Raw genomic sequence first — 15,157 nt, forward strand, 5'->3', positions numbered from 1 at the left:
TGGCTTTCGCAATGTCTCCTGGGTGCTGTAGTCCACCCGTAAAATGACGGGCGGTGAACCCTGCCCCTGCGCAAGCGCGGAGCAAAGCGCGGTACCTTCTGGGTACTGTAGTCTCCGTGAAGGAAGTGATGTAGCAGTTGTGGTAGGTTTCTGCAACGTGGATATTTTCCCCCAGGCTTCCTCGCGCGCGTGAGGGACGAGCCGCGCCTGGCGACGCCGAAGAGCGACTGCGCGGAGGCGGAAATGTCAGACCCGTCCGGGGCTCGGCTGGTGGCCGGCTCAGTCGCTTCCTGCGGAGAGCCGGGCCTCCTCCGCCTGAGGAGTAAGCGGCCGGGAGTCCCTGGGAGCGGCGGCGGGAAGGAGCCCTACTGAACGGGAAGCCCGGAGTCGGTTGGTTCGGGGCCCAGCAGCGACCCGGCGAGGAACGGGGACCGCGGGAGGATGCAACCGGGGAGTGCCCAGCCCCGCCGCTGCCGAGTAAGTCCAGGGAGCCTCGTCCTCCCGCGCTGGTTACATTTCTTCTCTTCGGCCGTCTCAGGCCGGGTTCTAAATGCTGCCTCAGGCCGGCCTTCCCCGACCCGGCGCCCTACCGTGGGTTGGACTACAGTTCCCATCATCCGCAGGCCCACGCTGGCTGGGAATTTGGAGATTCCGACAGATCCGGAGGGCACCAAGTTGGGGAAGGGCACTTCTTTGAAAGTAAGTAACCAGCATATCCCGGAGGCGACTAGGGTAGAATTGGAGTAATAGCTTAATTCTAAGGAACACTTTTTAAATAATTACTACAACAAATTATTGTAACAGGATGGGTGCTTTAAGGTCATGGAAACAGGGCAGCCCACTCTGGTTCTGCAGGATTCTCCGCTCCATTTTTTTTTTTTACTTGTGTAGACCGGATATAGAAGTGTGCTAAATAAATATAGGGCGTGTTTATGAATAATTACCAATGGATAGGTATATATTCTGGCCTTATCCATTGCCAATCCTACCCACACATGCTGATGGAAACTTTTTTATCCATAAATTATTGCCTGTCTATGTCCTCCAGTGTTAGATGAATGGAAATGGTAGAATTCAGTACTGCAGCACTTCAGATCTTAGGTGGGGTAGTGGTAGTCAAATGTATATTTTTTATGTATCCACACATGAAAAATATATCTGTGGTAAAGGGCAAAATAATGGCAAATGTGCCTGAATTTGAAAAGGAAAGATTCTGACCCAGACTGTAGAATGGTGATTGGTATGTACAAAATTAGCAGTGCCGCTTTTAAAAAGTTCATTTTAAAGTAGGGAAATTTCAGATCAATTTCTGAAAGGCAAGCTTGGGATGCAAAGGGAGCTGAATGTGAAATGCGCCATTAGGTCTCTGTAAACTGCCAACTTGAATTCACTGGAATTTATAGCTTCATTTTAACATGTTATCTTGTTTTTCACAGAAATTGTAGAGAAGGCAAGTTTACAGATACAGTTTATAGTGTTTGCTTAAAGTTTTATCTTACTGCTTTTGAAAGCTGCTATGCTTTTTGGCGTAGCAGTTGCTTAAGCTTTTCTCCCTAGATGCCTTAACTGATTTAACAACACTTTAAAATTGTTAAGATATCCTTGATGGAAGATTTTGATGTTTAGCTTTTTCTCAATCCCCCTACCACGTGTCTAGTAAAAATTATGGGGTAAAAGTTTACTATCAGATTTGAATCTTTCCACCTCTGCTTATAAAGCGATATGTATTGGCTGGTGTGGGTCTTCCAGGCTGTGTGGCCGTGGTCTTCAAGAGAGTTTAGATTGTTGTTTCCTGCTTGTTTTTCTCTTTTTAGCTGTTGTTTTATTGATTTGTGCTATGACTGTTTTGGATGATATTATGTCAGCCACTTTGAGTGAGTCACATTGTGGCAGAAAGGTAGAATATATTTTAAAGAATAAATAAGATCCGGAGTGACTAACTATTAATTTTATCTTGAAGACCACGGCCACACAGCCCGGAAGACCCACACCAGCCATTGTATGCCGGCCGTGAAAGCCTTCGACAATACAATGATATGTATTGCTTACGTGATTGTGGTTAGAAATCCATTTCTAATGACTTAATAAGAGTTGGCAGATGAAATAATGAACGATAAAATTAATAGTTAGTCACTCCGGATCTTATTTATTCTTTAAAATATATTCTACCTTTCTGCCACAATGTGACTCACTCAAAGTGGCTGACATAATATCATCCAAAACAGTCATAGCACAAATCAATAAAACAACAGCTAAAAAGAGAAAAACAAGCAGGAAACAACAATCTAAACTCACTTGTAGGAGTAGAGAGACAAAACAGGAACAGAAACTAATCATTTGAAAGGCCTGTGATCTGCTAGAACAAATGTTCTTGAATGGGACATCATAGAGGAGAGAGTTCTGTGGCAGGATATCCCAACCCTTGACACAACAACAAAGACGGCCATGTTCTGCATTCATGTCAAGAAGTCTGAAACTGATGGGTTATGCAGAAGAATCATTCCAGATGATCTTGGGAGGAAGAAAGAAGGCTCATCTCAGTAGGAACTGGTTCCTCAGACATCTTGGTTGCAAGCCATTTATAATCTGTTTATATTGCATCTTTTCTATAAGGAGCATTGACCATGTTTTCTTTAAAAACTCCAGTGCTGTCTCCTGTGTGAGGATAGAGATACGTATGCACGTAGACCCTCGCACAGATGCCATAAAGAGAAGAATGTTAGAAATGCACAGAAAAAAGGGGAAGGTCTAAAAGACAAAAGAGAGTATCCCAAGCATTGCACAGTTAATCCCCAGACACTATTAACATGTGATTCCCTATAGATTAGTAAAGTAGGAAATGTGGCCCTCTCCTCACCCAAGTTGCCTCTTTTCTCCTTCTTTAAAGTTGCTTTTTTTCTTGTGACAGAGCTTTGTAATTAGATAGCTCCTGCTGGAAGAAAAACAGTTCAAAATAAGTGGGGTTGTAGGGTCTAGCTGTTCGTGTCCTTCTCTTGTATTCTCTAAAGCAACCACAAGTTCCCCCAACTCCATATGGATTTACTCCCATCAACCTCAGCCAGCATGACCATTAGCCATTTGTAGAAGGGGACAGATTTTACTCAGGAACTGAAGCAGTGTTTAGATTAGTGCCTTTGCTCTTTGGATATTAAAATACAGTGAAGTCTGATGGCATGGATCAGGGTCCAATGTGGTAGGCAAGTGAAATGGATTTATTTTTAACCTTTTCAACTGAATAGCAGAGCCATACTGAGCTTTCTTATTTTAAAATTTTAGTTTCTTCTGTGACAGATGAGCTGCTCTTTGAGAGACTGAAGCTCAGAATTCCTCCTTTATTTGGAAAAATCAGAGTTCTTTAAACACAATCTTTTTGTATGAGGGAGACCTACTATTGGCATGTAGTACTGTCTTTACGTGTATTCTGTCTAGTAGTACTCAGTAAATTATACATTTATTGCAAGCCATATACTACAGTATTTAAATCATTGCTTTTTGCTTTTTTTTATTATAGCTGTAATCCTCTTACAAACCAATACATGCTGGTTGGAATCAGTGGACAATAATGAGTGGTGCCGCTTTGGGCATTGAGATAGTTGTCGTCTTCTTTTTGGCATTAATCATACTACATCGATATGGTGACTTCAAAAAGCAGCACAAACTTGTGATTGTAGCAACACTATTAGCTTGGTATCTTTGTTTTCTCATAGTCTTTATACTGCCTTTAGATGTCACTACGGTAAGAATTTTCATATTTATTTTCTCCATTTTTATGAAATTGGATTATAATATTTCCATAGAAAATTAACTGATAAGGATTTTCTATTATTTAGTTGTAATAACTTATTTTCAAAAGTTACATCAAAACTGGTTTCCAAATAATCCTATTTCATCAAATATCTAACACAATTAAAACAAAAGCATAATGTAAATTCAGTCATTTGCTGATTTTGCTTTACAGGTAGTCCCCGGGTTAAGAACAGCCAGTTTACAGATGACCCATATTTAAGAACGGAGCCTATTGTAGGAAAATTCAAGTTAAATACACAGTGGTTCAAGTTAATTACACAACACTATTAATGCAGTATTATACTGTACAATAATACTGTTCCTGTCAGGCCTAGCCCAAGGAACTCCAAGAGACCATATAGATTCAATTCAGCAATGTTTATTAGCTACAACCTCTAGCAAGAATCTTCCCAGACTGAAACCCCAGTTCCCAAAGTCAGCCAGTCACAACAGTGTGAATTCCTCAGGGAGGTGCCAGCCTCCTCCTCTTATCTCTCCCTCGCTCCTCAAGAGACAAAAGAGCATGTTTTCCTCCCTGAGTTTGGCCTTCATAATTCCATTCCATCACAGTTCCAGCTTACATACACATTCAACTTAAGGACAGACCTTAACTTAACCAAGAACTTGTTCTTAAATACTTGAAGTACTTGAAATAAAATGAGTAATCACATTCGCTCCACTTTGATCATTCCATATTTACACTCCAGCCTCATTCCAAGAGTAGCTCCCGTGGCCGCAAAAGGTACAAAAGAGTAATTCTCTTCAGCTATGTCTTTCTCAAGACCCTGTCCAGCATGATCCTAGGAAAAAAAACTATTTTAGAAGTTACCAGCAGCTGCTTTGGGTGTGCCCCTGTGTACTCTGAAGCGCCTTTTTACCTTGAAATCCAAGGCACTGCATAGCTTCACCAAGTTATATTACTACAAAGAGGTGGAACAGATCCCTTAGTTTAGGAAATGGCATCCAGGGCCTGAAGTAAGGCTTTGGTCACTCTTGGTTCCCTTCTCTTTCATACATACATACCCATCATGCTATTCTTTTTGGGGCTAATGGATGTTATATAAAGCATAGAAAGGTAATAAGTAGTAAGCCAAAGAAATTAAAGACACAAGGTGAAAAATATAGCTAAATGTAGTTTATATTCTAAACTTTCACATGCTTCTCTATCCTTGCAAATTATCCTTCCTTCCACCATGCCCATATATCCTTTCTTACATTGCTATTTGTTCTTTCAGTTTCCCACTTTTCTTTCTGAAGATCCAATTCATCCAGCTCAACTTTCTTGATCTCCCTTTTCCTCTCAATCTGTTTCGTTCTTTCATATATTTATTTTGCAGTTTGATCCTCATTCATTCTTTCTACATGACCAAACCTCCTCAACATACAGTGGAACCTCGGTTTACGAACTTAATTTGTTCCGTGACTCTGGCCGCAACCCAAATTGGTCACAACCCGAAGCAAATTTCCCCATAAGGTTCAATGTCATTACCGTTAATCCGTTCTGGCGTGGAGGACAGGGAGGCGGCTATTGCTTGGAGGGAGAGTCCTCCCTACGACCACATGTCAGGGGCGGAAAATGGCTGCGGACCACGTGTCAGGGGCGGAAAAATGGCCGCGGACCACGTGTCAGGGGCGGAAAAATGGCCGCGGACCACGTGTCAGGGGCGGAAAAATGGCCGCAGACCACGTGTCAGGGGCGGGAAAATGGCCGTGGACCACGTGTCGGGCGGAAAAATGGCCGCGGACCACGTGTCGGGGCGGAAAATGGCCGCGGACCACGTGTCGGGGCGGAAAATGGCCGCGGACCACGTGTCGGGCTGAAAATGGCCGCAGACCACGTGTCAAGGGTGGGAAAATGGCCGCGGACTGTGTCACGGGAGGGAAAATGGCCGCGTATCCTGCTCGTACCCCGAGGCGGAGTTTGCAAACCGAAGCAAAATTTTGCGGCCGGAGCTGGTCGTAACCCGAAAAGTTCGTGAACAGAAGCGTTCGTAACCTGAGGTTCCACTGTACCTCTTTCTTCTTGACCCCATCTTTTCTTGTTTTATCATACACCCCTCTTAAGTACCCCTTTTCCACTCATTCAGTTTACTTTTATGTTTCTCCTGATGTCTCTAACTTGCAAATAAAATATCTCAAATGTTCTTCCTATACTGCTTCATCTTTAGTAAACATTTTGCTAAGGTATACAAGTTAATCTGCTTGCTCTAGATTGTTGCTATTTATATAACTTGAAATCGTTCACTGTATTTTCTCTGTCAAAAAGAACTGCCTCGCTCTTTGATACATAATTTGCAGTTACATATTCCTTACTGGACCACACAATTTTCTAACATTTGGTGCAGATCATTCAGGTTCTTAACAACACGGCCACTGTTGAATACAAAAGTACATATATATTCATGTACTTAATCAACACATCTCAACCATCACCACAAGCATTCCTTATGGATTTTTTCATGAATACTTTGAATAAACAAGTAGACATCATATATTTTTGTCTTACTCCCTGCTCAGTGTTCCACCACTCTTATGTATTCTATCTATTTGCATGCATGCTTTATTTCTATCATGTGCTGCTCTTACCTCTTTCAGCAACCAATCTTAATGTGGAATGTGCCTATTCCATAATTTGAGCCTATTCACTTTATCATACATTTTCTTGAAATCAACAAACATACAGTAAGGATACATTCTCACATTGCATACATTTCTCAATGATCTGCTGAAAAGCAAAAGATGGTTGGCATATGCCCTATTCAATATTAACATATGAAATACATACCAGAACTGGTGGTTTACATGTTGAGAATCTGATGTATATGATGAATATAGTAGGCCAGTAGCCTTATCACTTTTATTTTACTTTTGTCCAATTGCTGACTTTTTGTTTTCTAGACTATATACAATCGGTGTAAGCTTGATATCAATGGGTCGTACATACATCCCACCAACAGTGGATCGGCAGTACAACAACAAGACTCTAATCCCATTCAGAGGTAAATGTTCTTGTGCATATAAAAGTTAAATTCTTTTTTGATCTGAAAATCCCTTGACAGCCTTGTAACATTGGGGGGGCGGGGGAGGAAGTTTCTCTTCTAGCAAAAATGTGAAAATTGTCATGAAAATGTGAAGTCCTTAGTGAGATATGAATAAAAGTAAATATTTAATTGAAGGTGCTGTAATTTGTTTTAAAGATGTGGTTTGTAATTTTTTTAATATTACATAGTATGTTAGAAAGCTTGGGATTTGTTTAAAAACAAAGTGAAAATATAAAAGTATCACTATAAATATTTCCTCTTCTGTTTGCTTAATTACTATGTATTAATGCAAGTACAGTGGTACCTCGGGTTACGAATTTAATCCGTTCCGTGACTCTGGTCGCAACCCGATTTGTTCGCAACCCGAAGCAAATTTTCCCATAAGGTTCAATGTAATTACCGTTAATCCGTTCCGGCGTCCGTGGACCACGCAGCAGGGCGGAAAAACGGCCGTGGACTGCGTGGCACGGGTGGAAAAACGGCCGCAAACCGTGTGGCACGGGCAGAAAAACGGCCGCGAACCACGCGGCAGGGTGGAAAAACGGCCGTGGACCACGTGGTACGGGCGGAAAAATGGCCGCGGACCATGTGGCACAGGCGGAAAATGGCCGCGGACCACGTGGCACGGGCGGGAAAATGGCCGCAGACCATGTGGCACGGGCGGAAAATGGCCGCGGATCCAGTTTGTACCCCGAGGCAGAGTTCGCAAACCGAGGTAAATTTTTGCAGCCAGAGCTGGTCGCAACCCGAAAAGTTCATAAGCAGAGGCGTTCATAACCCAAGGTACCACTGTATACTTTATTACATCTTTCAGTTATAAATGCCTAGGTTTTTTCTTGATAGTTCTCTAGAATAGAACATTTTATAGTTCTGGCATAGATCAGTGGTCTTACTCAAAATTAATCATATGGATGGGAGTATGAAGGGAAGCAATCATCATATTCTTCTAAGCCAAAGGGCACAAAATTCAATTTATCAGTTTATAATGCTTGCTCAAGCCTTTGTTGATGACGCTTTTCATGACTCACGTTAAAGCTTTTTTTTGGTGGTGGTGGTGGGGCCTAGTCTGAATAATCCAAAAGTTATACTGTAATCAGTAACTTGTCTTTAGAATGGTGAATATTTGAGGTTGGGTCTGATGGTGGAATAATTACAGATGAGTTCATATTCTGAGCCATTTTTTTACTTTGAGTAATCAATTTAATTTGCATGTATGATCTTATGATGTTGAATAGTTTAATGAGCTCTATTTTATTATATTTTTTTTCTACAATATTGGTAGTCCTCGAGTTATGACAGCAACCGGGACCGGAATTTCCATCGCTAAGGGAGGTGGTCATAAAGTGCGACATCACATGACCACATCACTTAGCGATGGAAATCCCAGCACTCCACATTGCCATCATTAATAAAATCCCACCAGTCGTTAGCCAAGGACCCACCCCAATCCAAGCCATTCCTGGCTTAGTCCCTCCCAGCCCCGAGTCTCAGTTCTTCCAAGGTGAGGGACTGCCTACCTTTCAACACCCACCATCACCTATCCCCTCCCATCTCTGCTCTTTTGGCTGCCCTGCACCTTGCCTTGTGGGGCAGCAAGCAGCCCCAGAACCACGCGGCTCTGGGGCTGCTTGCAATGCTGCAGCTTGGGGCTTCTTGGTGCATCGTGGCTCTAGGGCTACAAGAAGCCCCTGAGCCACAGCACAAAGCTGCAGCCACCCAGGGAAGCCCCAGCTGCCCCAGCCCAGCAGCATGGCATGAAGCCACAGCTGCCCTGCACTCCAAGGCCCCCACCACCCTGTGGTCAACTACCCCAGCTGACCTTCTCAGTCTTCTTGCTCCTGCTTCTGAGGAGGCATGCCTGGCCTGGCCCTTCATGAGGCAGCTGCTGGCCACATGAAGCCGCCTTCCCCAGATCTCGCGAGGAGCTAGAAGACGGCAAAGGTCAGCAGGGGGCAGCGGAGTGCAGGGCAGCAGGGGTCTCAGCGGAGTTCAGGGGGCAAAAAGGCCAGAGATGGTGGTAGATAGGCAGGTGGGGGGAGTTGAAGCGCCCCTGCGGTCGTAAGTGCAGGCAGGCTCCCAAACACCTGAATTTGATCACATACCACAGGGGCGCTGCAACAGCCATAACTTCAGGAACCGGGTATAAGTACCATTTCTTCAGTGCCACCATAACTTTGAATGGTCACTGAATGAATGGTTGTAACTTGAGGACTACCTGTAGTTGTTACTATTGTTGGTTATAAAAGAGAGGTTAAAAGGTTATTTGAATGTTCTTGTGCTGGTGTATCAGGCCTTTGAGATAGGCCAGTTTAGGAAGCAGACTCCATACGTTTGACTGGAATAATACTTTATGGTTATAGGCTACACTAACAGAATCTTGAAAGCCTGGCTGTGTTTTCCCTTCCCTCCCTCTTGTACTGCAGTGAATTGGGGTGGAGGCAATCTGAGCTTCCTCTTTCTAACACTTTCTCTGTTTCCTGGGCTTAAAGCATGCTTCTGCTTTTGACATCCTCTGCATAGTTTCTCCAAGGGATGATAGCTGAAGACAGGTGTTCCTTTAGAACAGGCAGTGAAGGGAATCATGGTCATTAGTTTCTATAGCACTTACGTCACAAGGACAGCACTGTGCTGCAAAGGGAATTTTCCTGTATTTCCCTTCCAAAACTACTGTGGGAAGACATTGAAACAGGCCAGAGTTACAACTCTTCTAAATTTAGGAATTGAGATTTGATATAGATAAGATGCTGAAAATTGATTGTTTGTAAATTCATCCAGGGGTGAACAGCAAATTCTAATCGACCTTCTGGGTTTAAAATCTTTTGCTTCAAGGTTAATTTAGCTTGAAGTGGTGCAAGTGGCAAAATGCCGTCCCAAGAAAAGCCATTAAATATCCTCAGGGTAGCTTTTTGCAAGAAGCATTAAAATTATGGGCCAAATTAAGCTAGTTGAATCCAACTGGGTTATGGAAAGGTTTCAGCTGATAAGTAAACATATTTAGCCAAAGGCTGGATTCAACTTTACTAACTTCCCCCTGGAGAAAGGAAATTTAGATCTGACCCTGGGAAGGGAGTGAGAGAGCCATTAAGGGGAGGAAGAAGGAACAAGCTGTTAAGGGGGAACTTGGAGAAGAGATTACACAGTCCTGAAAAGGAAGGAAACCTGAGAAGCTCAAAATGAGCCCACCTTCATTTTGTTAATATAAGATGGGTCAGAGAGGAACCCAGACAGGCCTTCAGTTTTCTGTTATTCTATCTTACTACAATAAAGAATATTCCTGGTATTCCTGTCCTGTCTGTCTCTTGACCTGGCCTACCCCAGCCTGACAGCACCTTGTTTGGAACAGAGTGGCTGATCTGGAAGGTATTTCTCAGAACTTTGGTTTGGATTCAGGCTCTAGAATAGCCATATTGTTATCTGGCCTTGGCTGAGCCCCGTACAGCAGCTGTGCTTGGGCTTTAGCTGCAGATAACTTAATTGCAGCACGTATAAATTTGCATCACAAGCAAAATAGTAAGTTTGGATAGCTGAGGCTAATTTCTGTGCATTTTGAGATATATAATCCAGGTGAGCATTTCAACTTCCAAGAGCTTAAAACACTCCTAAATATTTGAAGGTTATAATCTGCTCAATAGTATGTTAGATAACTGCTAGATTTGCTGTTTTGGACATTTAGGAAAGATTAGGATCTGGGCGCTGGCAAAATGTATTATTAATTCCTCCTTGTTGCAGTAAGAAAGGAGAGAACATAAAACTCTTTTAAAGCCAACAGAGATCAAGGACAAAACTGCTTCATCATTTGTATTCAGCAAAGCATGGATATGCCTGTGGGCTACTTTAGGAGGATGAAAAGTGAGACTGGTTAGTTGAGACACCAAGGAATTTATATAATAGCATTTGCTAATAAATAAATAAAACTGAAGCCATACATATTGCTGACTAATTCCTTTCCTTACAGTTATTTCTTTAGTAACATCTCCTGACTTTCAGTCTTGAGTTCTCAAGATTTTTAAATATCTAAAGCAGCAAACCTTTATCTACTGAAGGGTTTTTAAGTTTGTGCCATAGTTTAGTTCTATTTCAGGTTCTTTCTCTAGGCATTAGGGAATGCTGTTATTTTCAGTTAAATGCTTCACTGAATGTACTCCTATACTACTAAAACTTCGTTTTGAATGGTCTTATTTGATTGGATTTGGATATCCTTTATCCTATTTGAACTACTGGATGCAGCCTGTCTTCCACTGAAGGCATAACACAGTATGTGACCTAACCAATCCACTAAACTATTAAAGCTGCATATGGATAATACTAATATTATATGTGTATGTGATATATCATGCAATAGAGACTGCCCCTGACTCAATGACATCCCCTTTTAGATAAGGGAATATGCAGCACTGAGTTTTGCTTATATAACACCTTGCAGAACTTCTTCATAAGATTACAAGGCAACACATTTGTACATCAAATTGGGCCAAAAACCTATTCTTACACTTGTATGCACAGGTAGTCCTCGCTTAGCGACCACAATTGGGACCGGCAACTCAGCTGTTAAACTAAGTGGTTGCTAAGTGAAACCGCAGCTGTGCTTATGATCTTACTTGAGTTTTCCTTTCCTTTACAGTCCTGTGAAAGTCGTAAATGTGAGGTCATAAAGTTATTTTCATCACTGTCATAATTGCGAATGGTCACTAAACAAGGACTACCTGTACTGTACATAATGATGCTAGGAGTTCAGTATATGCTTTATGTAGCTGTCTTTCAGGGTATCTTCCCTCAAGCACCTTTTTCATTGTGCTTGCAGTTTGTGGGGCTTCTGTGGGCTATGTGAGAGGCTCATTATTACTTTGCAGTGCAATATAGCCTTTCCTAGAACATTGCTTCCCAAAACAAGAACCAATGCTGTGTTTTTTGTATCATGCACATATTACTCTGTTAACTTTGATTGTCTTTATAGTAAACGCGAATGCTTCAAACCATGGAGTTACATCCCTGATAGAATTATGCCCATTTTTTGGCGTGTAGTTTACTGGACGTCACAGTTTTTAACATGGTAAGTACTGCGGAAATTTCTGGAATGCCTGAAACAGCCTAAACTAAAGTGTTCCAAGGAACAACAGTTTATATGTTTGCATATCTTACCCCTTGAACACTCATCATTAATGTGAAAACTTCAGGACATTTTAATTGAAAGGCAGGCTTGCCCAGGAAGTACCAAACTTCTTTACATTAGGTCATGTAGGTTTTAAGGCAGTTCTTCCCTCCAGTCTAGCCAAGTGAAATAATCTTACTTAAGCCATCAAAGAAGCTAAACTGAGGGAGGGACTTGGCTTTGCTGTAAAGTAGCTGCTCTCTTCACTGGTGAGTCACCTGGATGTACTTTTTCGTCACAGATGGTCCCTGTGAACTTACTACCTGCTGCCAACGCTAGGCTTCCTTAACAAATGCCAATTCTGTTGCAATTCTGAAATCAGTTCTGTGAAGTAGTTTCTTTCCTTGTGATTTATTCTCTGGCCTTTAGAATAAGTGGTTTCAGAATTACTATAGCTGCCAGTTTTTTCTAAAATGTAGAACTCTGTGTATGTGTGTATAAGTGCCAAGTACTTACTTCTGACCAATGAATAAGATGAAACTCTTGCAACATTCATTTTGCTCTTCCTTCCTAGGATTCTGTTACCCTTTATGCAGTCCTATGCTAGATCAGGAGGCTTTTCCATTACTGGAAAGATTAAAACAGCGTTAATTGAAAATGCTATATATTATGGAACGTACCTTTTGATTTTTGGAGCATTCTTGATATATGTAGCTATAAATCCAAACATCAGCCTGCAATGGTAAGATTGCTAAGCCTTTAGTACTTTAAAATGTTAAATATTTAGATTGTTATTTAGTGATTGGAGGACTGTAGAGTTTATAGCTATGTTGTTGAAATTGATTTTGAGGGCTTTTAATTTCATACCTAGTTGCAGGTAGTATTTACTTACTGTAGGTTTTTCTTGTGGATGAAAGTAGTCAGCCTTCACTCATCCAATACGGGGCTTGCCTCGTAGTGGTTAAGCATGTAGGATTGGGTTAGAAGTTCTACACTTTGTCCATCTAAACATCCAGAAGGAAAGCTTTGTTTAGAAATTGTCCCAGTTGGAAGGGTTTCTTTACTAGGCTGGTCCTAGTTGCTTCTGTCCTCAGTGGGCCTATTTCTAACAGAGACTGAAGAAAGGTAATAATGTGTTTTTTTACTGGTAGAACAAGTTGCTTCTTTCACACTAATTATGGAAAACCATTATTATTGATCATGAGTAGATGTTCCAAAAATTCAGCACTAAGTTTGAACATTTGCTGAGTAGCTTAATAAATTTGTACTGAGAATGTAGGCTAACAAGAACAGTTCCTTGATTGACTCAGTAAGGAATGCTTTTGCTGGCAGAAATAGGTGTGTCTTTGTTTTGATATACAATGCTTCAGCTGCAAAAACTACAGGGTTCTGGGCCATTCCTGATTGGATTATACACTAAGTGTGTATAAAATGTTTCAAAGCATTCCATTTCAAGTTTGAAACAGCAATTTGCTCTTACGAAGAGTCTTCCAAAGTTGTTCCCGCTATAAAAGTTGGTTCCAACTCATAATACTTCTGGTTTTGGTATAAGAGCATTAGAACACTTCTGGTAAAGTCAAAACAACCATTTCAAACTCAAAATATTTCAGACTCAAAATGTTTTACATATTTCTAGAAATCATCAAATTCATATGAACTTTTTGGAGAAAGAAGGAGGTAAAATATAACAAATTATTGTACTTAATACAGAGTGTTCACAATGTATGAAAATACACTCTGGAAAAGGAATCATTAGTAAAATAATAAGGTAGAAAAAAGATTTAATTTCTGTATTTTTCTGATAAAATATTTTATTTAATTGATTGATTTTGGGCCATCAAGTTGGTGTGACCATATAGATGTTCTCCAGGATTTTATAAAATGGTGGTATAAAATCTTTAGTAATTGCTGCATGTGACATTGCTGGCCACTTTTTCTATTTTAGGAGTCAGCTTCAGACAATTGGAATAGCTGCTGCCAATACCTGGGGCCTCTTTCTGCTTGTCCTACTGTTAGGATATGGTCTAGTGGAAATTCCACGCTCTCACTGGAATGGAGCTAAAAAGGGCTATCTTCTCATGAAGACTTATTTCAAGGCTGCTAAACTGATGACTGAAAAGGCAGATGCAGAAGAAAACTTGGAGGATATTATGGAGGCAAGTAAATTCTGCAGCTAAGTGCAGGGATACACAAGGAAGTACTATAGATAAAATATTTTGAGAAACAAAATGCCAAAGGTACATAAAATTTCTTAACGTCCAGGGCACTAAGAAAGTTATCAAGCCTATCGGATTATGTCTACTGTAGTGCTGCTTAGTGCTTCTGTGTAAAGGGAATTTCCTGCTCCCTTATGGTTCAGTATCCTAACTAACTAGAGTTAATATAAACCATAATTACTTGAATTCATACATAAAGAGGAGTTATAATTTGGTAAAAAGTAAAAACAAGCTTTCACAAGGAGAAGAAGGGAAAAGGAATACACGTCTAATAAGCTTGTGTTTCAGACAGTTGCTAAATGATTGTGGATCTCAGTAAGATGATTATACTAATATAGTTGTCTTTCATTTTAATGTATCATATTTAAGGCTACTTTTAATAATTTTAACTGTAATTTTTAGACATAAAACCTCCAGGCCCCAGAGTCAAAGAACATAAATGGTGCATAGTAAAAAGAAGACTCCATTGCAGATTAGGTTCCACCCTTTTACTAAAACAGGTTTCAAAATAAATCCCTCAGTGAGACTGTTGCTGCTTGTAGAAATCCAACTCTTTTGTAAAATATTTTAAACGTAACTGATTTTCATATTAAATGTTTGAGACTTAATTTCCCTTTGCATAGAAAATATATTTCTGATTTTTTTTTTCTCACATAAACAGGAGGTTCGCAAAGTAAATGAAAGCATCAAATACAACCATCCTTTGAGGAAATGTGTGGATACAATATTAAAGAAGGTAGCTAAACTAAGCAATACTAAATCTTGTCACCGAGTTATGAAATTATCAGTGTAGCATGAGAAGGCTAATTCAGGTCTGGGTAAAAGGATATGTTCCCTTGCTTTTTTCAGTAGAGACAATAGCACATCTTGACTTTGTCTCGGTGGTACATTGTGCCAAGTCATATCCACAATTACTAGTACTTGTACTCAACCACATAGGAATGAAGGCTCTTTGGGCGCGCGCGCCCACACACACACACACAAAACCAACAGCAATCAGGAGAAAAATTACTACAAATAGCCAT

General features: G+C 40.9%; 1 protein-coding gene across 1 annotated transcript in view; it reads left to right on the top strand.

Moving 5' to 3' along the window:
* The first annotated feature begins 118 nt into the window (after positions 1-118).
* Positions 119-15,157, top strand: part of LMBRD2 (LMBR1 domain containing 2) — a 32,879-nt gene continuing 17,840 nt past the window's right edge. Inside the window, exons 1-7 of the mRNA XM_088152786.1 lie at positions 119-477; positions 3,512-3,736; positions 6,685-6,785; positions 11,782-11,877; positions 12,491-12,658; positions 13,862-14,072; positions 14,794-14,868. Of these exons, the coding sequence (XP_088008912.1) occupies positions 3,563-3,736; positions 6,685-6,785; positions 11,782-11,877; positions 12,491-12,658; positions 13,862-14,072; positions 14,794-14,868 (825 nt within the window). The 5' untranslated portion in view covers positions 119-477; positions 3,512-3,562. The remainder of the gene's footprint in view (positions 478-3,511; positions 3,737-6,684; positions 6,786-11,781; positions 11,878-12,490; positions 12,659-13,861; positions 14,073-14,793; positions 14,869-15,157) is intronic.

This window comes from Python bivittatus, unplaced genomic scaffold (assembly GCF_059951505.1).
Source record: "Python bivittatus isolate LINGU-HERP-01145 unplaced genomic scaffold, Pbiv_v1 ctg000570_np1212, whole genome shotgun sequence".
Lineage (NCBI taxonomy): Eukaryota > Metazoa > Chordata > Lepidosauria > Squamata > Pythonidae > Python > Python bivittatus.